This window comes from Haemorhous mexicanus, chromosome 3, assembly GCF_027477595.1.
Source record: "Haemorhous mexicanus isolate bHaeMex1 chromosome 3, bHaeMex1.pri, whole genome shotgun sequence".
NCBI classification, from domain to species: domain Eukaryota; kingdom Metazoa; phylum Chordata; class Aves; order Passeriformes; family Fringillidae; genus Haemorhous; species Haemorhous mexicanus.
Window position 1 is genome coordinate 8,557,936 of NC_082343.1, and position 25,034 is coordinate 8,582,969.

The window sequence follows — 25,034 nt, forward strand, 5'->3', positions numbered from 1 at the left end:
TCCTGAAGTTGCATGACTGGGAAGACATGAAATATAGGAAAGTATCCAGTCACTTTGATTTTGTATTTTCAAAAGGATTTGGTTATTTTTTCTGGAAGCTGTTAAAGGGAAATCAATTTTCTCACATACTCCTTCCCACTGTGCACTTGTGCAAATGTGTTAGAACCAGCACGTTGTATGACTGGGAGGATGCTCTGTTGTATGACTGAGAAGTTGTTGTATGACTGGGAAGATGCTCTTCTGGAAGGTTTAGTTGCTCAAACTTTATGAACTGAATGTTCCTGAGTCTTGCTGAGGGCTGGAGGTTCCCTTTGTCGTGGACAGAGCTGTTTCTCCTGAGCTGCTGCTGTTAGCACTGGCATTTCTTTTCCTCCTTGGTGGTTGTCATGACTAGTGATGTTACTTATCCCTCTTTCCTTTTGGGCAGGAAATGGAAGATGCCCACTTAAATGCTGTCCTCATCCTGGGAGAGGCTTTTGCATCTAAGGAGCCTTTTGATTTTGGCAACCAAAGCACCACAGAAAAGATCCATGGTTTAATCCCAATCATGCTGAAGCATCGGCTCATCCCCCCGCCAGAGGAGACCTACTCTCTCCATCGGAAGATGGGCGGCTCTTTCCTGATCTGCACCAAACTGAAGGCCAAAATTCCCTGCAAAAACATGTTCCAAGAGGCATACAGCAAATACTGGAGCAGGAGGGGCAAGAAGCCAGAGGAGTAGTAAGAAGGAACTTGTCTTGTTCTGAGGGCCCGGTTCAGCTGAGCCTTGCAGAGAGCGTTCTAAGCCTCCCCTGCGTTGCTCCCCAGCTCTCCATCCTCTTGAGATGCAGCAGCCCCGTGCCCTGGAAGCCAAGGGTGCATTCCACGAGGACAAAGCTGCTCTTTCGTGCTGTGTCTGTCCTGCCAGCACAGCCCACAGCTTGCAGGAAACTCTTGAGTGCTTCTGTGCTGCTTCAAGGCACCAGCTGACAACCTTGAATGCATTTGTAACATTGTGATGGTGGCTGCATATTGAGAGGGTTTTATAATGAGTAGGGGAAGGAGGATGGGAGCAGAATTTAATATTGAAACCTATTTGTAATTGTCCACAAATTGTTTTTTAAAAACCTTCCCTCGTTCAAGCTGAGGTGGAATTCAAGTAGTTTTCATACTGTGAATTTAGAGAATGAAATACCAAGGTGTTCCCTACCACAGACACATCCAGCACCTCCCCCACGTTTTTGTAAGTCAAGTGGTGGCAGTCTGAGAACCCTCCTGGATTATACTGACATTGATTTAATGCAAGGGGCGTGTGTGTACCTTGAAGTTTGATGCTTTCTGCCTCTTTCTGGCTTGCAAGCTAAACATAGGAAATATTTTAAAAGTCCGAGAATTGAATGCCAGTCTCTTTTAAACACACACAAATACACTTTCTCACAACCCATCTCAGTTCTGGGAGTCAAACATGTAATCAGCAGAGCTAGATCTGAGCACTAGTGGGATTCTGCACTGTCTGGTAGGTATCAGCTTTCCTGAGGGCAAGTTAGATAAGCTACAACTCTGACACCCACTGCTTGCTGGACTCCTGACTAAGACCCTCCTCTGTGTGTTTCCCTGTGAGGCAGAACTTGCAGCAAGGCAAACAAAGGTCCTGCCTCTGGAGAGCAGCTGCAGATCCAGCTGAAATGTCACAGAGCTCAAACCAGACGCACAGTTTTAAACTCTGGGAGTCAAGCTAGGAAATTGACTTTTGTAGGTTTTTGTACAAAGCCTGAACCTGTACGACTTCCTGATGTCAATAAACAAGTGCTTGTGCGGTGGGCCCGCTGCTTGTGGCTGTCTCATCTTCTGGTGTGGGAATGGACACTCAGGTGAGCAGTGTCCTGTTCTGGGGGATAAACAGCAGCTCAGCAGAAGCTGAGGTCTGTTCATGCCATGAAAATCCCTGGTAATTTACTTGGTTTTTAATCTTCCTTTGTTTTAATCACTCTGTTAGCAGCCTCCTGAACACAAGTCTCTCTGCCTTTCCTCCACTGGTGAAGGAGAGGCTGGTGGAGCTGAGGCTTCCCTGGTGCTCACGAGGCAGGTGTCCTTGTCTGGCAAGAGCCAGGTATTTATTTACCAGCAGGCTCAGCTGGTCCTACTCACTTAACAGAGCCCAGGAAGGCCCAGGTTGCCCGATCTTACACTCCAGCATGTGTGAAATCCTGACAGCTGACACTTCAGAGGGAGAGAACAGGTAAGTGAATAAATGGTCGCTCTCAGGAGGGACCTCTGAGAAACAGGAAAACAGGTTATGGTATTATCTTTATTCCAAAGCCATAAACATATAAGCCACTTCATTTAAGACTTTATAGAACAAGATGCAGTGCAGTTCAGTTCAAAATCCCAGTCAGATTATTCTTAACCTTCTGAGAAGAGTTAACTCTGCTGTTCAATGAAGTAATAGCTTTGCATCAAGCAGTTTATCAGTGTACAAAGTTACAGTAACCTTCCTTGTTTTGAGTTCTTATAGACATTGTTTAGTTATTCTCCTTTGGCTCTAGACCTTGCAGCTGTAAAAACAGCAGAGTTGTTTGAGCTGTTAAATGCTTATGTTAAAGTTTAAAAAGCAAAGTATAAAAAGCTGACAAGAGAATTAGATTAGGTGAGCTTCAGAGCAGATTTTCTGAAACTGAAGATTCAAGGCCAGCACGTTCAGAGGACTTGAAAAGGTGGCAGAGTAAGCTGGAGCACTGCAGTTCACTTTTCACTTGTTCATGTCAGCCCAGATCTTGTGTATACCATGCTGGGGCAAGAGTGTTCAACTCCTGGCAAACATTCCCCTTCCCAAGAGAGTTTCGGAATGACATCCAGCTGAACAGTGGAGCTTGTTTTGCATTTGCAAGAGGCTAGCAACTTGCAGAAGCTGAGATGTTGCTTTATTAGGAGAGCTAATTAGAGCCCTCAGTCACTAATTCTCCTGGCCTTTTGTGTATGCTCTGAAAGCATTAATAATGGCTGTAGCTTTGTCCAGAGAGGTTTGTGACAGGAGGAATTGCATGTCAGAGGAACAGCCCTGTAGAAAACGTGAGCTAGAAACTCTGGCTTCGAGTCAGAGAAGTTGTGACATTGTGCAGTGAGCAGGAACACTTGGTCCATGCCAGCCACTGCATTTGCTTGAACTGTGCTTGCAGGGTTGAGGATGTGACTGTTTCTATGCTGCAGGAAGCTTCTATGGTCTAGAAAAATCTCTTGTGAAAACATTTCTTCTTTGCACAGGACAGGCTGCACATTAAAGCTGCCTCTCGAATGACAGTGATTTTCCATTCTAAAGGAACAAGATTCAGGCTACCTCTGGCAGCAGTGATTTTCCTACCTTCTTTCTTTAGTCAGCCTGGCTGCTGCACCAAAACAGAAACTGAATGCTGAGGAGCTGAACAGGAGGTGAACATGCAATTCAGTTTCTGCTTTTCTAATGCCCAAATCCCTGACTACAAGGCCCATTTCCCAAGACCTTCACGGCTGTGATGTGCAACTGGACCCCTGGGAAATCAGAAATAAAGCACTGATTGAAAAGTCAGAGCACAGGAACCAGGGTATGTCCCAGAGCTACAGCAGCTGCCTCAGTGGGATGAGCCATGGGCTTAAATCCACGTGAACATTTTGACTGAAAGAGGGGGACAGGAGTCAGGCAGCCTAAGGCCTAGGAAGAAGTGGGAATCATGGTGCCTGGTCCTGGGAGGATTTGGAAATGAAAGAATGCCCAGGCTGGCACTGCTGCCAGTTTGGGATGAGTAACAGCCCAGTCCTGTATTCCTGCTGCAGGGGGGTCACTGAAGCAGGTACCAAAGCCAGGACTTACCCCAGAATCACTGAGGTTGGAAAAGACCTCCAAGATCATCAAAACCAACCCTGAGCCCAGCACGGCCTTGTTCAACATCAAACCATGTCCTTAAGTGCCACATCCACACATCCTTTGAACACTTCCAGGGATGCTGACTGCACCACTTCCCTGCACAGCCTGTTCCCATATTTCACATGCCTTCCTGTGAAGAAATTTTTCCTAATATCTGATCTAAATTTCCCCAGGCCCAGTGAGGCCATTTCCAACATTACACCAAGAGGGGAATGAATGAAGAGGAAGATGTACCAAGACACTGTGGTACAGGAAAAATTCCAGGCTGACTTGTGAGGAACGGGGGGATGACAGGAAAGGGTCAGGGCACGTGCAAAACTGCAGAGAGTCTGAGATGGACTCACATATTCTGAGATGTACTTAAAAGTGCATTGAGGCCAATGTGATGCTGGTAGCTCAGAACTAACTAACAATCCAGGCTCTAACACTAAGACAGCTGAAATATTTGATGTGTAACTACAAATGAAGGAGGAACACCCAAATCACTGCCTACAACTACATAACCACCTATTTCTTAGGTCATCACAGCACAGCTGACCCAAGAAAAAGGTCAGGAAAACTGCAGTTCAATATAGCAAAGTATTCAGTGACTTTGATTTTGTATTTTCAAAAGGATCTGGTTATTTTTTCTGGAAGCTGTTAAAGGGATATCAATTTTCTCAAATACTCCTTTTCTTCCCACTGTGCACTTGTGCAAATGTGTTAGAACCAGCATGTTGTATCTTCAAGAGCACCATCATTCCCCTTTCCATTTCCTCCTCAAAGCTTAATGGGAAAAAAGACAGAACATCTACATTTCTAACAGTTCCCTGTTTTATTGCAGTACATCAAAGTAGGTTAATATTAAGTGTGTTACCAACATAAAATATTGGTGGTAAGTCATTTTTACATTGTTGACTGTTCCACCTTAAATATTTCTGTGCAAAAGAATCTACATCATTGTTCTGTAGCAGAGAATCTCTTACAATGTCCCCTACAACATTGAGGGCATTAAACAAAAGAGTGAGAAGAGGCAAAAAGCAGAATTTTTCCCCCACACGCACACTTGTCAGCTTTTATACTCTAAAACAAAAAAGTGATTACATCTATGCCATGCAAAACTGTACAATAATATTACAATGAAAAACCTAAAAAACATATTTTAAAAATAAATGATATGAAACTGTCATACATAAAAAGGCAGGTATAGCAACACTGGTTTGTTTGTGGATTTCTTCCCTGTAGATGACTGTCTCAAATGGAGAATGAAAATAGGTTGTACTGAGCTGCAGCTGGAATGAGAGGAGCTGGAATTCAGACTGGAAAGCCTGCAGCAGAGCGGCCTCTGGGGGTGTTTATCAAACAAACTGTGAACACAAAGTGCACAGAAGGGTGCTCACACTGTGTTAGTGCAGAAAAGCTGTCCCATTTCCTCTATGGAATGGGCTCGTGTTCACAAAAGAACCCACAGCAGGAATTGCCATGTGCCTCTTTGATTCTCAGACTAAGGCTAGGAGCTGGGGGTACTTGCACTGCACTTAATGCATTCATAAAACAGAGAAGAAAACCTTTTTCCACCCAAGAGCAAGTTTGTCCTGTCATTCAGGGTCTGGCTATGCAATACAACACAGGGCCAGAATCTGTTTCTGTGTTAATAATCCAACTGTTCTGTTTGGAAGGGTTGACACACTGTGAACCAGTTAGGTGCAGTAAAACTACATTTCTATAAATAAACTATGCTTTTTGGACTTTTTTGGTATGGCAAGACCCTTAACTTCCCTCTGCCATGTACCTGAGAATAACACACCTGGGTTGTAACTTATCAGAATCAAATCAGAGAGAACATTCCTGACTCAGTTTTGAAACTCATTTAAATGGGCAAAATGCACATTCATAACAAGCCACAGCAATTAATGGAGGGGAAAAGAAGCAACTACTTCACCACAGTCTCAGGAATGTTTTTTTTGAAACCACCAGCTGTCTTCTACAGGCCAAAGGCAAGAGAGAAGAGAGTACTGTAGCCCTGCTTTTGAGTTTGTGAAATGTGGGAGGAAGCCACATACCTGTGTGTGCACACGTGCAGGGGAAACCTATTTACCAAACCTATTCCATCCTATAACCTGGAATCCTTAGTAGCTGCCTGAATCTGGTGAGATCCTTGTTGCCATCAAAAGAGAGAGAGAAAAAAAAAAACAGGGCAAAACCCCAACAACCCATCTGTTCAAGCACTGTCAAAAATGCAAACACCTTCAGTCTCAGCCAAAAGGAAAAAACCCAGCTGGAAACACGTCCTGTATACAGAGAACATGTGCCACGCTCAGGAATTCAGGGGGAGGGTTTCAGCTCCCAGAACAAAATGCAGCCCTCGACCTGTGAAGTTGAAGCAGTGCTACAGTGCAAAGGAGCAAACATCAAACCTCAGGAGACAACTGCCTTGGAGATACCAGTCAAGAGTCTTACAGTTCAAATGACCAAGTTACTTTTCCTAGCCCAATGAGTCTTTAGAAAGCTCAGCTGCAGTATGCATACCAACAAAAAGAGATGAGTGGTTTCAAATTGAGTCTGTAACCAAATGGTCCCCAAATATATAAAACTATTTAAGCCCTAGGACAATTTTTCTCTTTTCAAATAAGTGATGTGGTCATTTGCTTTTCAACTGAGAGAACAGTTGCTGTTTCTCTTCTGAACAGACACATATAAAAATGCACAGGACCAAACTAGTGATTAAATAAATCCTAGAGAAGACTGCTGAAGCTTGGACATTGTAGTGTACAAACAGTGTAGGCCTGTGGAGCTCTCATCCTCTGAGCTTAGTGTTGGAACACAGCTGACCTATGCTCTGCCTGAAAATGCCAGGGGTTGGTATCAATAGATTGCAGGCACTGGAACAGAGCAAACACAGGGGTTTACTCAATTTAATGTTTGCTAAGTGGTGGCTCTTCAGGTTCCATTTTCAGATAGAGCTCTAGCACAGCTGCAGAAAAATAAAGTCCATGGAAAACGATCCTGTGACCCTCTCTCAGGGGACTGCCATGCAGGCTGCTCTGTCTTTAATGACTACTGTTTAAATGCCTTCTCTCAACATCAAAATAAGATTATTATTTAAATACAACATACAGTAAATACAAAACTAGTCTGCAAAGGCTTTGAAAAGTGTGTGGACATGCTTCACCAAAACAAGGGAATTGTGGGGAAAAAGCAGTGGCTATACTTGAAGCAATATGCAGCCTTTAAAAAGAAGCTGATGTGGAATTTCAATAATGCCAATAACGCCCTGCCTATCTGTCCCTCAGAAATACATTAACTTTTCTGGGAGGAATTACTTTGAGATGCTTTGCTGTTTGCTAAAGCTTTTAATTTCAAATGCCAGGCTTGCAAAAGTAGTAGTTTTGAAGTGAAAACAAACAACACGACCAGCTTGCTACTCTGAAATACCCAAATAGGAGAGAGACAGACTTTTGATATGATGCTTTCTATAATAATTTCTTGAATTCCTGTCCCAAAATAACACTGAATGAACTTAAACTTGGATAAGCCTCTTGATTCAGAGTGAAAGAGAAATCTTACCTAGGAGACCCAGCACGATTAAATGGATTAGATGATCTGTGTCTTGTTCCCTATGTCACATTTAGATCATACCTGGAAATTACTGTACATGGTTTGAACTTACCTACAACTTCTATTAGGGAAGACAGAAACTGCAAAACTCCAAACACCTCTGTGTGAGTGAAACTCTACATAACTGCTGACTGCAAGAACACAGAATGGTTTAATGAGAGCCATAACAAGTTTCCCACAAACCCCAGTATTCTAAATACAAAAAGCCCTTATGTGTTTGAGTATGGCCATACTATGAAGTCAGCAACAACACTACTGGGAAGAGAGGCTCATCCCAAATGAAAAGCACAATCTGCCTTGCTAACTAAAGAGAAGAGACATATTCCTCTTACCATACATCTGCTATCAGTTTTTCATTTATTCTGCCGACTGGGTGACCACTTCAGCTTTTTATTTATTTTTCCAGCTTCAGCAGGCTCTGCCTTCCACTGCAATACTTCCTGCCCTCCAACCTGCCCTGCTTTTGGAACCAAACAGCAGGTGAGCACATAGAAACAAACAACTGCAAATTGCACAAACCCAGAGCACAGGTAGGGGGCAGAGGAAAACCAACCTTGCCAGTGCAGCAGTTGTGGGTCACCAGGCATCTCTGACTACCACAGTGTGAACAGTGTGAGGTCAGTCTTCAAGGTTCTTTGTTGCTACAGTGACAGCAAAGCCAGCCAGGGCCAGCTTTGGGCTAAGGGCACTCGTTTGGCTGATGTGTATTAGCAACCAGTATTTGGTAATGACAGTAAGAGTTTGCTGCTTAGGGATGGTCAAGGAGGTGTGGAAGACTGCTCCCTTCTGAGTTAAACCTGCTCAAAGGCTGACCCAGGGAAACAGTTTTCCTGCTGAATCCAGCTGCACGGAACTCCCTTGCTGCCTGAAGGACCTCTCCTGTAGCTGCTGCAAGGCTCCAGCTCACAGGTGGCACGCACGGAGCCAGGGCAGCCTGTGGCTGTTGGCACAGGGCCTTGCTGCCAACTGTTGTCATTTCTGAAAAGGATGGGGACTATGAGGAAAACAGGAATCACAGCTTCAGTTCTGCTACTGAAGGCCAGAAGGAGAGAAGTGCTGTGAGAGCACTGCGGGGGCTGTCCCGGCAGTGCCGCGAGCACGCGGAATCTCTGTCCTGCCGGAGGTTTTAGCCAGGCCTCCGAGTCCGTAAATCACCGAGCATGAAAACAGGGACAACACAAATCTTAAATTAAAGGCTCTCTTAAATAAGCATCCATCTTCTGCTGCATACACAATGCTTTTTTTCTTTGAATATATACATACGTATTTTACTCTAACATCTGCGTATTTATTTAAACTCTGTACTGTAGTAAAATATGCATCATTTTAATCAATAAGGATTTGCTGGCGACAATCAGATTGACATTCAAACGTGGTGGTTGAAAGCTTTTATGTGCCTCTGACATACTGATCATTCCCATGGAGGGGAAGGGGTCTCTGTGCTACTTTTGTACAGTACAATGAGCTATTGTATGAAAACAAAATCCCTCTGAATTTTCTCTTGTTGACACTGGTCTGGTCTACTTACGCTACCTTTTGGGAAGTGGGAGTGGGATAAATATGTCTTTAAAAATGAAGCAGCTGTAACCACAAAAATGAAACCAATACTAATACAAATCTACAGCATCTGATATTTACCAACACCCTAGCTTTGCTCATTTGCTGCTGTCAGATCTGGGGAGGTGAGGCAATGCTGAACGGTGCTGAAGGCGACCAGCTTTTACCTTCCTCTGTACCCCACTCCCAGATCCTTTTCCGACAGGGAATGGGGAGGGTTAGGAGGATGAAGGTGAGAACTGGAGCAAGTGAAGGGGACAGCCATGGGGACAGCAAGCTGATGTGATGCCAAATCTGAATGCTGAAGCAGTTCATGAGTCCCAACTCACGTGGTCAGAGCTCTCCAGGGAGAGGCTCTTGGTCTTGTGAGGAGAAACCGGGCTGGGAGGGCTGCTGAGGTTGGAGCTGTTCGATGCTGTCGAGTGTCTTGGAGAGTCAGAGTCCTGCAGCCCAGAGACACACAAGAACACCAGTAAGTAACAGGACAGCAACCTTGGGGCTCACTGAGAGTGTCTAAGCAACACTGGCTGGATTCAAAGGCCTCTGCGGATTTTGCTTGTGTCCAAAAATACTGAGGGATCTTTTTTGCTCACGATTTCCAAGGAGACCTGAGATTAAGTGGTCAGGTCACTCTGCTTTCAGCAGGCATAAGTGATACTGACATCAGGATACAGCACCAGGGGGATTCTGGCAGTCTGTGTGTCGCCAAGGGCTGCTTGGCCAGCAAAGTGTGCAGCTTCAGGCCAGCAGAGTATGAAGCTACAACAGCTCCTGCATTTTCACAGATGATGATCAAGATGCTCTTGCACTAAAATGAGAAATCTTTGTGGCTTCATCACAGCTCCCTCTTCTATGTCAGCCCCAGGGTATCAGTTCAAACATCCTATTCAGTTACCTGGATCTTCCAGAGCTCAGGAGAATGCAACTCTGACCCTGAATTTGGGCCAACAGCTGCCTTTCAGCTTCCACCGGCAGGATATCTCCAGTACCATGAAAAGCCTGTGTGATCTCTTATTTTCACACTCCTTGGTAAGAAAATGGGTTGGGGAAGTTTTGCAGGCCAGCTTCAGATTGAACCCTCCTATGTAAAACATTCTTGGCTGGAGGGACTGAGTTTGGCACTGAGCAGGATTTCAGTTCTACCATAATGACAGTCTCGACTGCACAGAATAGAAATTATTAAATCCATTTCCTTCTCCAAACGAAATTATAATTCTTAAATTACCTTGTTAACTTCTGAGTACAAAGTGTCTCCTATGAAGTGGTTGCTAAGATAGCTTATGAATCTTTGCACATAAAGGCCAAAAGGAATATCAGCACTTCAAGCTGTGATATGCCACGATCAAGCTGTTACTCTACTGGGCCAGTATCTGGGGGAGCCTCGCTACCCACACATCTCCAGCTAAGGAATGCAGAGAGCTTTTTCTGCATTAAATAAAAGCACCAGAGCTGACACTTTGACCAAAGCCTTTTGCAGCTTGAAATACAGCAAATCCACCAACTCCCAAACTTGTAGCCAGCCTCATGAGAGGATTGAGGTGCCTCACCTTTATCCACACCTGTAAGGTTTCTCCTTCTGCTGCGGCCACTCACCTCTCGCTCGTAGTCTCTTGTGGGAGCATCGCTGCCCTGGTCCAGCCCCCCTGAGGACAGGGACCCGTCTGAGGGCGATGCCATGGGCTGGCGCTTCGCTCCGTAGCTCCCTCCCGAGAATTCCCTGCGCAAAGCGCTGCCGTTCTGCGCCGACGATCCTACAACACAGGGATCAAACTGTGTTACAGACAGAGAATCACAGAGTCACAGAATAGTGAGCTTGGAAGAGGTCACATCACTGAGTCCAACCATTGTCCTAACACCTCAACTCCTCTAAGATCACTCAGTGATCTCCTCTAAGATCACTGAGTCCAACCACTGCCCTAACACCTCGACTAGACTATAGCACCAAGTGCCATGTCCATTCTTTTTTTAAACACATCCAGAGATGGTGATTCTACCACCTCCCTGGGAACAACATTCCAGTACTTTATTATTCTTTTGGTGGAAAATTTTTTCCTAATATCCAACCTATACTATCACAGACATATTTTATGAAAAATCCTTTTGCTGGGATGTTTTTCTCCTGAGAAGCTGAGAGGCCTCAGAAATGAAATGTAAACAATAATTAACTGCTGCTGTGGAATGCAACAGGTGCATCTTTGATTGGTCTCATGGGGTTGTTTTTAATTAATGGTCAATCACAGTCCAGCTGTCTCAAACTCTCTGGTCAGTCACAAGATTTTATCATCATTCCATTCCCTTCTATTCCTTGCTAGCCTTCTAATGAAATCCTTTCTTCTATTCTTTCGTATAGTTTTACTATATAATTTTCTTTTAAATATAATATATATATAATAAAATAATAAATCAGCCTTCTGAAACATGGAGTCAAGATTCTTGTCTCTTCCCTCGTCCTGGGACCCCTGCAAACACCACTACACTATACCTTCCCTGATGACCTTCCCCACTCAACACACCAGGAACTTGTTCAGCTGTTTCTCTGGCTAGTTCTGCTCTCCTGCAGAGTGTCCCAAGGTGCCAAACTCATGGCTTGCAGGCTGCGTGGGCTTTTATCTCGGCTGCTGCAGTTCTTGTGGATTGTCCAATCAGAGTGTCCCTTGGCCATCTTACACTTGTCAATGTAAGAACCCTTTACCCATCATCCTTGTGTTGGGACCCAGGACATTCCTCTGTCTGTCCTGGAGGACTTGAGACCATGGCAAGGGGCTCAGAGACCTTGGCATGGAGTCAAAGACACCGGTGCCTTTGATCTTAGTCCATGGAAAAAATTACCAACTTTGTGTGAAGATTTACAAGCCACAAGAGTTTGAGTAGAATGATAGCTAATTTGTCACAGGGTGAAAAAGTAGAATGTTGGGGTTTTTAGAATGGGGGCTCAAGAGGCAAAATCTGGGTGTGATCAGTCTTTCTCCTTCTTCTTCTTGCCCTCCATCTTCGGCTGTGATGGTGACACTTTTGGATTGGTTTAGAGTTGAGACAGATTGTCTAACATAGGTGACAGGTATTGGAAAATTATTGTAAATTAAGTACACTTAGTTCTTAGTATAAAAACTGCCCCAAGGGCAGGCAGTGTGCCATGAACCAACCTGCCAGACAGACCTCAGTGGGTCAGAGAAAGAACGTGTTAGGTAAGAGAAAATAAACAACCTTGAAACCCAGAGCCAAGGAATCTCGACTTCTTCTTTGGTCGCAGGGCTGGGAAAAAAGACACTTTAATACCTTGGGAGCCATTCCAGCAACAGAAAACACGAGAACCGTGTTTCCAGCAAAGGTGGCAGTTGTAGAAACAGCTGTGGTGGCTGCCTAATTCCACTGGCCTCTTTCAATGCAATGCCACTCTTCCATTCCAGCAGCAGTTCTCTACTCCTTTATCTTTGCAATAGTGGCAAGAGAGGCATCAAGAGCTACACACAGCTCAGCAACAAAATTAATAACCATGGAGCTTGTGAACAACTTGTCACTGATTTAAAACACTGAGCAGGAACAAAGCAGTCCCAGGGCTAAGAATGTAATTTGAAATCTAACATCAATTAATAAAAACTGACCAATTACAAGTGTGGGACTCTCAACAGCACTACCTGCCTATTCACGTGCTCCTTTGAAAGCAAGACTAAAATGCTCTGCTGGCCTTGGCAGCAAGAGTCAGCCATCACTTGGGAAAATCCTCATCCAGCGTGGACAGAAGCAAGAGAAGGCAGCCCTTTTCCTGAAGCACTTGTGCCCAGCCCCCAGAACAAGAGAGCTCTGTTTGCTTACGTGCTGCTAAGCCGCTGCTGGCGCTCATGGAGCGTCCCGGCTCCGTGCGGGATTTGGTGATCGACGGGATGCTGACGGAGCCGCTGAACACCGTCCGGCTCTCCTGGGGCCGCAGGTTCTGAAACGCACACACACACACACCACACGGTCACTTATCCACTGCTGCCTCAACCCTGCAGTTCTGTTTTGTAAGGCCCCAAAACACAGGAAACCCCCGACCTTACCAGAGCTGAGTATCTGGGCAGCAAGTCAGCAAAAATTGCAAAATAATATTCTGCAGTTTAGTGCAGAGACTGGCAGCACAGCAACGCGGCAGTCAAGTGCTGAATTACATGGACATATGCAGGCAACTGAAAGAATACATGGAATAATTCCAGAATTTCCCCGAAAGGATGGCTTGCAAGCCTAATTAAGCTGCTGTGGATATATTCAAGTCACACTGCATTACGCCTTCTTTCTGAACACAAGCTTCCAAGGATCTCATTACAATTTTTCTTTGATGTCATTGTCTGTGCCATGATTGTATAAGTTGATGCAATATCCAGGTTAATCCCTAATGCTTGCAGAGTTATTAATAGATAGTGGGTCAATCTGTATAGCAATTACTTATGAAATTCCAAAGGTGTTAACAGCATCCCTCCAAGCCTACACTAGTTGAGCCAAAGTGAGAAGCAGCCTCCTGTTTCCAGCCTGCACAAAGAGGAGGACCAGAGCACATACCACAGTTTTTCTACATATTTTGATTATTGCTCCTGTTTTGAATCCTGAGAGTTCCAGTGTGATTTTCTAAATTAATCAGTTACTGGACTGAAGTGGTCCTTTACTGAGGAGATAAACCAAAACTTCCCTACTTGGATATGGCAGTTCCTCAAACATAAGTTGTCTTTAAAAGAAGGTGAAAGAGTACTTTGAAGTGAGTTCTGGGAGATTTTATTTCTGCTTCTGTTAACCTACAGGTGACCTTAGGGGAGAAGACCTCTCAGATTATTTAGCCCCTCTCTCTGTATATGAGCTGGCTTCCTTGCCCATGTGTGTCATTTCAGCTCTGACTAAATATGAGACCTCATTCTGCTCTTCAATAGAGTGTGATTATTGAGCCAATACCATTAACTATTAAGTTAAGGTAATATTAACTATTAAGCCAATCCCATTAAGTAGGAATAGGTTCAGGAAACCTTCATAGATGCACAATGTGAAAGAAATAAAGGTAGCTTACTTCCTTTACCCTCTACAGCCCCCCCTCTGCAATAACTGTTTGTTTCTTCCTATTTATATTTAATTATTTCCCCATCCTTACACTGAGAAGTAGCCATACATAAAACAATAGTTGCAATGGCAGTGCTTCTTTAACTAGGGTGTTAATGAAAATTTCAGATCAGAACAAAGATTCTACCCCCACAAGGATATTCCCAGAGAACCTTGGTACTGCCCATGTCTCTATCTGTATTTTAACATGGGTAATTAAATCAAGATTTTGTAAGAAACAGATTTTATACAGGTCAGACTTCATCAGATAAATTTTACCAACCTGCTGCCAAATCCAGTCTTACAATGATCCTTGGAATCATTGCTCTGACAGGCCCCTCTGATCTTACAGGCAACCCTTGGCTTTTCATTCTCCCAGGGTGCCAGAAATGGCTGACTTTTAATGTGCAGCAAATAAGAATTAAAATCTCTCTGTTCCCAGATCTCTCATAAACACCAGCAAAAGAGACCTTACCAATGAAAAAGCCCTTTTTAATTCTCCCTTCTTCCACTGCTACACCATGAGGATTTATATCTAAAGGCTTGAAACAGTCTCTTAAATTATTTGTGGGATTCTATTGCTGTCTCTTGCTTAGCTTCCCCTCTTCTTTTTTTGTTTTTTAACATAAATAACCAACCTACTTTGAGTACAAAATACTGAGCTGCTGCTTTTTCCCCACGTGACAAGCTGAGATGCAGAGTTTGAGCATGCTGGCAGTGCCTAGCCCATGGAGGCTCACTCCCCTGACCATACACAAATGAACTGAGTGGCTGAGGGATGAGTTACTGCTGTGTTTTGAGAAAGAAAGGAAAGCCAAGTGCAGGCAGCACTGGCTTCAGCACGTGTGCACTGGGGTTAGTACACTGGGGCTGCAAGGCTGGTATAAACCTATAGAGGTTCGTTTTGCAAAGAGAACAATTCTGTTTAATAATAAGGTGATTAACCTCCTTCACAGTGACTGAGCAGGCAACATACAGGCATCAGGGGAAGGAGGGAATGGGTGGGTGCACAAAAAAAGACTCATTTGTTTTAACACTGTGCTCTAAAGATGATTATTTTTCGTGACCTCAGTTCGCAACGTCCATGTAATTCCTTGTAGAAAGTCTCTCCACAAAGCAAATCTTTCATCGTTCTTTGTTCTAAAAATAAAATAAGCACATGCCAGGGCTGCTGGCATTTTGGACCAAACCTCCTGGAAGTGGTGTGCACATGATGCAGGAAGGGGATTCAAAGGAAAATAAACGGCGGTTATTAGCGGTAGTTATAAAGCAGCACAACGCAGCAGGTTAAAAACACAGAAAACAAAAGGAAACCTGAGCTTGCTTTAGAGAGACAAAAAACCCTCATTTCGAGCAACAATTCAAATCCTAGCAGGAAGATTCATCCCCACTGCTGGACCAAATGGAGAAAGATGAAAGAAGTGGGGGGAAAGCAGCAGCAGAGAAGCCGCTGTTGGGCAAAGTGAATCACTGTGAAACAGCGTGAGAGGCCCAGATCAGTTGGGTGCATCCCATTCCAGCAGGAGAGTGGAGCTGAGTGCAATCACTGCCAGTGTTACAGAGTCTCTGCTCCAGCTCTCTGGGCACCTTCTCCAGCACTGGGATGAGGGACAGGCTCTGACTGGACAGCACCCCCAGGAACTGCTTCTGTTCCTCTGTCCATTGTGCTGCTTAGTCTTATTTTGGGGTTTGTTTGTGTTCTAAAGTAGCGCTCTGTTCATCACACTATAAAACTCAGCTTTCTAATCTTCCATGAAACAATACAATAAACTCTACTTTAACAAGTCATTTTTCAACTCCCCTATGGATTCCACACTGCCCTGGTTCCAGTATCCAATCCTACCTGGGACCATGGATTCCTCGTTCCAATATCCACTCCTACCTGGGACCATGGCACCCTTCTTATACTAACATCTCCAAACAAAGGGAGGATGGACAGACATGAAACCAAACTCACAGCCTGGCTTTCCATACAGCTTCCAGCACCTCTATCCTCATGCCACAAAGCAGACAAACACTTTTCCTCACACAAGACTAAACCTCTAGTGCTCTAAGGAGCTAACAAGGCAGGATCTTGACTCTCCAGGTTGCCCACTTCACTTTTTTTTCTCTCCAGTTTATGCTAGGAGGCTGCAACATTAGGATGAACGATGCTCCTAAGGAAAAAACTGAGAGTTATTGTCTGAAGCACCAGGGGTCATTCCTTACTGATCCCAGGGAGACTACTCACATGAGAAAGGGAAGGTAGAGGGAGGGTCACAGTCTGGTGACACATCACTGCATGTTAAACACAGACAATTTCATAGCACAGTTGGATTAACAAAATCCTGTTACAACCAGAACTGAAATACAGCTTCAGTGACCCTATAATGACCCTCACAGCTTTCAAGTCAACTTAACAGTTTTCTTCTTTTTTCTTTTTTTTTTTTTTTTTTTTTTTGCATTTCAACAGAGCATTCCTCTTGTGTATTAATGGCTGTGGCAACTGGGACTCGCAGCAGTGACACATGACCATGCATGTAACCGGTCAAAGCTCAGCTGTGCAAATTGGTTTTGGAGCCATAAGGAGAAGATTTATTTTTCTCCTGCATTTTAAAACTCACTCTATTGTTGGATGCAGGTATGTTTCCAAAACCTTCCCAGTGACAGGGCTCCAGCAGGGCAGCCCAGAGGCACTTGAAGCAGCCTGGCAGTGAAGGTTTGCAAGAAAACAAGAGCAATGTTCCCATGACAGCAATGGGCATGGCCTGGACCCACACAAATCCTGAGCAAACAACAGCATCACACACATCTATCTACAGGTTATTGCTGATTTATCTGTCCCAGACAGAGCTGCAGGCCCCAGCTGGGCACACAGCTGTGATGCACTGCAGGTACCTGTGTGCCTGTTTCACTCTGGTTTCGATTTCTACAGGACACAGCAAACCCCAGGTAGGCAGATCTGGATGCACAATGCAAGAAAAGGGAAGATCACTTCCATCCCTCCAATCTACATTGCAACTGGAAGGATGCCTACAGAACAACATCCTACCTCAGCCTCAGCCTAAAACTACCAGGGTTAAGAGGATCTACATCAGCAAGCTGTCACCATCTTTAATTTTTATCCTGTTTCTACATGTTCTAATTTAACTCATTTACTTTAACCTAGAAACTGCTTGAGGCACTAGTTGTGTCTGTCTCTTTCCATCTGTGTCCAGTACTGAGCACCAATTCTCACATTCCACATGAATTCATCACAAACAAACAGCCTGAAAGCTTGGTCCAACACAGACAGATCCAGAACCTCTTCCTAATTCAACCTGGTAGGCAGCACTCTGACTGCTGGAGGATGATCACTGTGGAACATAGAACTTCTCATTCAAAATTCCCACATCCTTCCTGCTGATTAAAAATTTTATTATCATAGAAAAAGATTCAGCCCCAGACTATTTTTTTTTCTAAGTGTCTGCTTCTTGTCAGAGCTGTGGGAAGACCCCAGCTGATAGCAGAAAGTAAATTGTCTGGGACAAAAGGAAATGGAGGGGTGGAGGAACAGCTTACAAGGGGTTTTCTCCCACGTTAACAGGCAGGCAAAAGGAAAACCACACAGTGTTAGTAGAGTGAACACCTGACTCAGCCATTCATACCCTCAGAGTGACAAAGTCTGGAGTACCGAGGACAGAGCGTGGAGGCGGGGAAAATGCAGGGTGTATGGAATCGTAAGAGAGGAATTTTTCAGCTGAATTAACAGTCATGTGGTAGATGTGCTCAAAGTTGCTCGGAGAGGAGATCAGACGGGAGTGATGATGAGGGAATTGATAAGGGGAACGCTGCTATCAAAGACAACAGAGAGAGAAAGCAATGAAGGATGGTTGTACAGGTTACACCGGCACCAGCAGTTCCACAAGAGCAGTGAAACACGGAGCAGGGACAGCAGACAGCAAACCCTGCTGGCTGTCAGCACACAGGGGCTGACACTGCCACCCCCAGTCCTCTGAGCACCTTCCTGACACAGAGTCTGACGGGCCTGCTGCCCTTGCTGTTGGCTAAAACATTAGAAACAAATAAAACTTTTAACTCATTGGGAATCGATTCTAATATTTATTATTTTTGATATTTCAAAGAGCACCACAGTTGTAAAAGGTGCTTTACAGACAATTGAGAAGCATCAGTTCCCTGCCTTGAGGAGCTTACAATCTAAAATAGACATAACACAAACAAAGGAAGGTGAACACAGGTGAGGTGGTGTGGGGAGAAGAAAAGATGAGCATACACAGCAGTTAGAGACTGTTAAGAGATTTCCTTCTGTTATTCATGCATTTTAGTGATTCCAATAAAATCATCACCCATACAACAAACACAGAGTATTTCCAACAGTGGGAGGAACAGTGTTTTGACAGGGTGGGGACACAGGCTGTGTGGCAAGGTGAAGGGGTTAGTGTCAGACCACTGGGACAAGTCTCTCTGCTGACAGGTGACCAAGGCCCATGTCCTGCTCTGTGGCATTCACATTCCCTGAACAGAGAGAGACATAATTCTCTCTCACAGGATTTTTCCTGGAGAAGCACAAAGAGAAGAAGAGAAAAACTACTCTTATCTCTACTTGCTGCTCCTGCTGTTCTGCACATGTGGAATGTGTTAGGCAGATTGCTTACATGAAGTGATTTGTCAGTTGGATTCTGCTGAGGATTGTTTTGATTCCTTGGCCAATTGGCTCAAAGCTGTGTCCTGGCTGTCTGGAGACAGTCATGAGTTTTCTTTAGTATGCATCTTTTGAATAGTAGTATAGTATCTCTTTAATACAGTATAGTATCATGTAATATAATACAGTTTTAATAAAGCAATTGTTCAGCTTTCTGAATCAATGGAGTCAGATGCCAATCATTCCCAGAGTTGGGGTCACCCTGTTTTCCCTACACTGCTCCTCACTGGCTCAATCCTGACAGCGCCAAGGGGAGCCAGCACTGCCATCCCTGCAGAGGATCAGGCCCTTCCTCAGCACATAAAGTGTGAAAACATTGGGAAATTCAAGTGTTTGTAATAGGTCAGCTGAGCAGTGTGCTCCCACAGTGTGACGTAAAGGAGGAGAGGGGAGAAATAACCCTGCAAACTGAACAGGAACAGTTTCTAATCCATCTGTATGGAATGTGCTGACACGAGTGCTTGTATAATTTAAAGTCATCTAAATCCAGATTTAATGGAAGAGATTTTCAAGGCTGGGTTTCCCTCCCTGTGCCATCTGTACATGCTCAGTCAGCCTGCAGTGGGCTGGTTTCCTATGGACACCAGCAAATCAGAACACCTTTTCTCCTTTCTAAGTTCCTCTTCCCCTCGTCCAACTGATTTCATCTCCTTGAAACAGGTATTTCTGAGTAACAATAGAAATGTTAGGACTTAAAATATAAAATTATGGTAAAAATATAGCTTACCCCTCCACTAAACCTAAGGCACTACTTTTTGTATGTGGAACGTATTAAAGTCTGGAAGAACATTAAGTCACATCCCAATACATATTATTTGAAACATTATTGTTACTGTTCTCTTCATTTCAGCTGGTAAAATCCAACTTTTTTTTTTTTTTTTTTAAACACATGGTTATTATGAGGCTTTGCCTGTTAACCAAAACATCAATTACCACATTATGGCATATAAGACATAATATACATTAAATTGTTCTTAGTAACTTTAGCAGCATCTAAATATCAGTACAAGAAGCCACCATTCCAATATGGTCCAGGACAGCAGACTTTGCTGAGTTCTCTGCAGAGAACTGGTAGCAAGGCCAGCTACATTCCTAAAAGCCAATAAGGGAGATATGGCAGTGTCTAAAACCACAAGCTAAAAAGCAGAGGGTAGGCCAGCTGCAGATCATGAAAATATTTAGCCAGCATTCATGAATGTGAGAAAGCCACGATATGGCAACATTTTAAAAATGATACTCCATGGAACTTTCTCCATAGACTCCACCATTAGATGCATGCATGGGGTTCCCATTTTCTTTAAAGAATACCAAATATAGATAAGTATTCATTTACTCTAAAAGTTTCTCAATTGAAACAAGCAAAGCTTCACACATCATCTAGAATGGAAGTAGAATGGCTCATGTGTAATGAGGTCAAACTGAAGCATAATGTTCAAATATAATGGCAGTCAAGACCAGCTTTTGTATATAAAAATACTTAGGCATGCAGAATATGAAAGCAAAATCAATCCTGTACATCTGATGTACACAGAGAGGTGGTCTGTGCTGCAGTAAGTGCAGTTCCAGATTTCAGATCTTCACTACAAAGGAGCATCCACGATAAAGTGGCTTCAGGGGACAAGAGGGCAGAAGGGAGGCCAGACTGTACGGCCAGGTTAATTGGTGACAGGCTGCTAGGGAAGAAAAACATGTAAACAAATAAGTTTGGGGATACACTAACAGGAACCATTCCAAATTGTACAAAACAAGACAACGACCCAGATCCACAGCAATAAAACACAAATATGTACTGATTACTGCTCTGCTAATAGTAAACAACAGCTTCTGGTTTCTGGTGTGTTGCAGCCCACAAATTTGTGTGCCAAAGCCAGACCATGAGTGCTCACCACGAAGAAAAGAAGGATGCAGATTTACAGTTGCCTGAAACGCCCTAGATCTGATCTCCCTCTGAGCTTTGGGCATGGTTCTGCCCAAACACCAGGGCTCTACTGCAGTCAAGGGTATCTGTTCATGGAAAGAACAATGTGGGACTAGGCCAAGAGACTGCATCTTCCCACAAACATACCACAGTGTCTGGTGCATACCAAGAAAACTGGAAAACACTGGAAAACAACACTCACAGAAAGCATCTTCCTCCCTCATGTGGCTGCACCAGCAAGGGCAAACAGGCAGATATGTGGTACCCAAACAGGCACCTGATTCAACATATCAAATAGTGCAAAAGGGTTTAAATACTTCTTTATTCCAGTTACAACACAAATTAAACTCTCTACAGCTGGTCTTTTAAAAGACATCATTAAAACAGTGGTGGGCAGAGAGCAACCAGGCTCTGCACCCACCAGGCCAGGCTTGGAGCAGCACAAGTGCAGGTCCCCTGCAGCCCACAGACAAAGCCCAGCCACCCATCAAGGGCTATCACCACCAATTCTAACTCTGCTTCTCTCAGTTCTTGGCATTTCCCCTAGAAAAGGCAGTGGGGCTGAAGTGGTTTGGTTTTTTCTGATTCACATTGGATCTATGAAGTGAGTATGTGTATATTAATGAATAAATACACATATATACATATACCTCAAACTGTCTTTGCCTTATAAAGCTCACCCATATGTGCTAGATAAAAGCTGGGCTGAGCTGGCTATTTAGCTTGTGACAATCTCATTCAACACAGAGATTAAAGTATCTATTCTCTATTAAAACCCATTTATACCTAAGGACCCTTTTGCCCATACAGCACTTGTGTGAAAGCTCAATGCTGGGTGAAACATTTCTATTGGTAGGTCCAGCCAAATGTGAAGGTGCTCAAATAAACCAGAAAAAACTGCAAACTAAAAGTCCCACTCCACTCTTTCATGCACTTTCTGCATCCCAGTACCCCATAAAAAAAGAAGCTGTACCACCTAGAATAGCTGGAGGGAGAGAATTTGAGAAGACTATTAGCCTTGCACTGCTTGCTACCCCCAGCCTCAGCCCCAAAAATGTATTTTACCATTCACTTCCACAAACAAGAACAGGCATTCCCAAAGTAAAGTGCTGCAATCTTTCCCAAAGTTTGTTAAAAATAAATACTTTCTCTTCTGAACCACACTGATCTATTAAAAAATACAAAGAAGATGTTCCAGCTGCAAAATCAGGACACACACTTAGCAGCACAGAAACTCCCAGTTTTTCACCTTTTGGGAATAAGGTATGAAACTGGTGAAATAATTCCATGTCCTGGAAAAGGAACCACCACACAGATGAACTGTACACAGGGTTGGATGATTATTTTTTACCTTGTGTACTGACTCTCCAGGAAATATCCTTTGTTTCCATGCCCTCTTCTGGTTCTAAATTTCTTTCCAGTAAAACATCAGACTCTGTACATGTACAGTACTATACATAACCTCAAATGCCCACACAACTCCTTTTCTTCTATTTTTGTGCCTGAGAAACAAAGTTCTTAGTCTGGAATGGATTCAATGGAAACTCAGTCCAGGCAAATACCTTACAGGAAGCTGCTGGAAAAGAAAAAGCTGCCTGGACTGAAGTTGCTCTTGACAGAACATTTATTTCCTAATTTCAAGTTACATTTTCAAATTCACACACTTTGAAGTTCCATGCTTGATGCAATTCTGTACCAATTAAGAATACAAATACAACATGACATTGCAAGGAACTGATGGAAAAATACACGACAAATTTGCTTTGTCTTGCAGCAACATCTCCCAGCATTAAGATTGATACTTACTTGCAAAAAGGTTTTAATAACAACAACTTTTTAAAAAGAAGCTGCAGCAGTGGAACAGGTGCAGGAATCAACTGTACATTGTACATATTTTCTAATTCTTCTCATCACTTTTAAGTGTGGGAAGTGACTCATGAATTTTTTTCAAAGCATCATATAGATTGGTAATAGCACAGTACCAGTCCTAACTTGAAACAGGACCTGTGAGCTAATACAAGGCAAGTGCAATTAGAAAGGGCTCAAAGCTGAAAGCCATGGAGAGATGACATTGTTGAAGAAATGATGTCAAAAATCCCCTTCTACAGATAGAATTATTCTTTGTTTTACACTTGTCAGATTGGGGATTGATTAAGAGTCCTTGCAGCTTTTGAGTGCCATGAACTTTCAATTACTGATGGTGTGACACAGGATGACCTGCTCTACCTATAGAGGTAGCAGATTATTTTCTCTGCTTGAGAAGAGCCACAGATATTTTAAAGAACTTACCAGAAATGGAGAAATAAAGAAAGGTTCTGATCTACATCCTGCCCTGAAGCAAATGATCATTCTCTGTCTAACATTAGACACATGCAATCCTGTATCCAGGTAAGAGAAACATACCTGCCAACATTTCTTGGATTTGTCATGTCTTTTCAAGAAACAGTTCCTTCATTATGTGTTCATTTATAAAAATGATTATCATTTATAAAAATACACACAATACAGTACTGTTTTTTTCTCATTACACCAAATATATTTGTTATTGAGAGGCTTTTCAGAATGTGCGTAACATGAGCTTTAAAATAAATCAAAGTGCAGACTTTACAGTCAAGTGCAACATAAAAGTACCATTTCCTTCAAAAGTGAGGTAAAATGAGTATCCAAAGACCAGAGATTAGGCTCCTAAACTCATGCAACTGCATGTTGAGCTTTATTTTCCAGTCTTATTTTTGTTTGCTTTGCACTTTTCAGCATCAGAATATCCCAATTTCAGCATCTACTTCCTGCTTTCTGCACAATCTTCAAGTAGTAACAATGATCATTTTAGACAGCAGCTCTGTGCTAATGCCAGAATGTTATGCTGGAACAAATTTCATCTGTTTTTATCATAACATCTCATCTTTCTCATAGTGCTAATTAGCATCTTCTGAATCACATCTGTGTCATTGTGGATGTGCTTAGAAAACAACACAGAACACATAAAGACACAAAAGATGCTCAAGGTAGCTTGAAGCAAGCAGTACAGTACTTCCTTATGAGCAAAGTATTAATTAGTCTTTAGCTCATCACAGATTTCAGTAACTTCCAAGTGATTACTTCCTACATGAGGTTTTATGGAAATGAACATGTGCTATTATACGTTTTCTTTTTCCATTTTCCAACTCGAAAAGTTCATTTTTATGCAAGAAGTTCTGCTTCACTGAGACTACTTAATTTGGAGAGAACAGGAAAGACAGCACTTGGCATAGGGAGAAATTTGAGCAGTACACATTATTGAATTGCTACAGGAAAACAGTCTGTGAAGAAATAGGCAAAGCTGGTGCTAAAGGTGGGAGGAGAAAAAAGGAATTGAACCACAGCTCACTGAGAAGGGAATTTCTCTTTCCATACCGACAAAGAGCACAAATCGTGTAAATTTTGCACCTTCATATGGGTCATTAAAATTATCATCAACACTGTGAGGCCAACCTGTCTTAGAACTCCAGAGGCATTAGGCACTCCTCCTCCTCCTCCTCTACTCATGGCTTGTCATGCTCCTTGCTTAAATTTTATTACATACAGCAGAGCATTTTTAGCTCCATTCCCCTCGTTACACTGCTCCTGATAGGAAATATGTCACTGATTACACATTAAAATTGCACTTGTTTTCCTCTCACTTATTTGCAGCCTCTGCAGCAGTCAGTCACTCTCACATGTCCTTTTGTACTTACCATTGGAAGGTCTTTGAGAATCTGTATGCCATCTCCTGGACCCATATGTGCTATGTGGTTAAAATTAGTTGGGTTAGAAATTAACTTATTTCTCATTTCTGGATCACGTAGCATCTCCCTAGAAGAGAAGATACTTTGTTTAGGTATTTCCTTTGAGGTGAGGATGGGCATTTATAAAACACATACAGCTTTGATTATCAGCTATTTTAAAATTGAAATTACCCAGTCTTTTCCAACCTAACAATTCCATGAGTCTATGACTCTATTTAACCGTGTTAAAAGTGATAAATCCCTGCTGTCAGGACTGGTGTGGAGAAGGTTCCAGCTTGAAGAGAGGGCAAGGGGCCAGGATAAAAGAATGCTGTTTGCAGCCTAACAGCCCATGCCCTGTAGTTACTAACATTCACAGAATGAGCTGATAAAAAGCTCTGTAAGATGAGTAAAAGCCAAAGTATAAAATATGAAAATAGAATTAAAATAATACTGCAGTACCTTTCTCAGTCTGTGGTCAGAATTAAAAGGTCTTCAAAATGGCAAGGATGCATTTCAGAACTCAGAATAAATAAAATTTTAAAGAGACCAAATTTCAATCAACTCAGAAAAGGCAAGAACAAGAAATGGAATTTTATCTCC

The 25,034-nt window shown here is 43.1% G+C and overlaps 2 protein-coding genes across 6 annotated transcripts in view; one reads left to right on the forward strand and one right to left on the reverse strand.

Annotated features, from left to right (window-relative positions):
- Positions 1-1,801, forward strand: part of COQ8A (coenzyme Q8A) — a 42,818-nt gene extending 41,017 nt beyond the window's left edge. The window contains exon 15 of the mRNA XM_059840716.1: positions 428-1,801. Within this exon, the coding sequence (XP_059696699.1) occupies positions 428-721 (294 nt within the window). The 3' untranslated portion in view covers positions 722-1,801. The remainder of the gene's footprint in view (positions 1-427) is intronic.
- Positions 1,802-4,672: 2,871 nt separating this feature from the next.
- Positions 4,673-25,034, reverse strand: part of CDC42BPA (CDC42 binding protein kinase alpha) — a 185,282-nt gene continuing 164,920 nt past the window's right edge. For 3 of the 5 annotated variants that reach the window (XM_059840713.1, XM_059840712.1, XM_059840711.1), the window contains 4 exons: positions 24,402-24,519; positions 12,845-12,962; positions 10,625-10,782; positions 4,673-9,474 (listed from right to left, as the gene is read on the reverse strand). In XM_059840713.1, coding sequence (XP_059696696.1) covers positions 9,343-9,474; positions 10,625-10,782; positions 12,845-12,962; positions 24,402-24,519 — 526 coding nt within the window. In that variant the 3' untranslated portion in view covers positions 4,673-9,342. Of the gene's footprint in view, positions 9,475-10,624; positions 10,783-12,844; positions 12,963-18,156; positions 20,444-24,401; positions 24,520-25,034 lie in introns of those variants that run through there. The other 2 variants (XM_059840715.1, XM_059840714.1) reach the window with 2 other exon arrangements.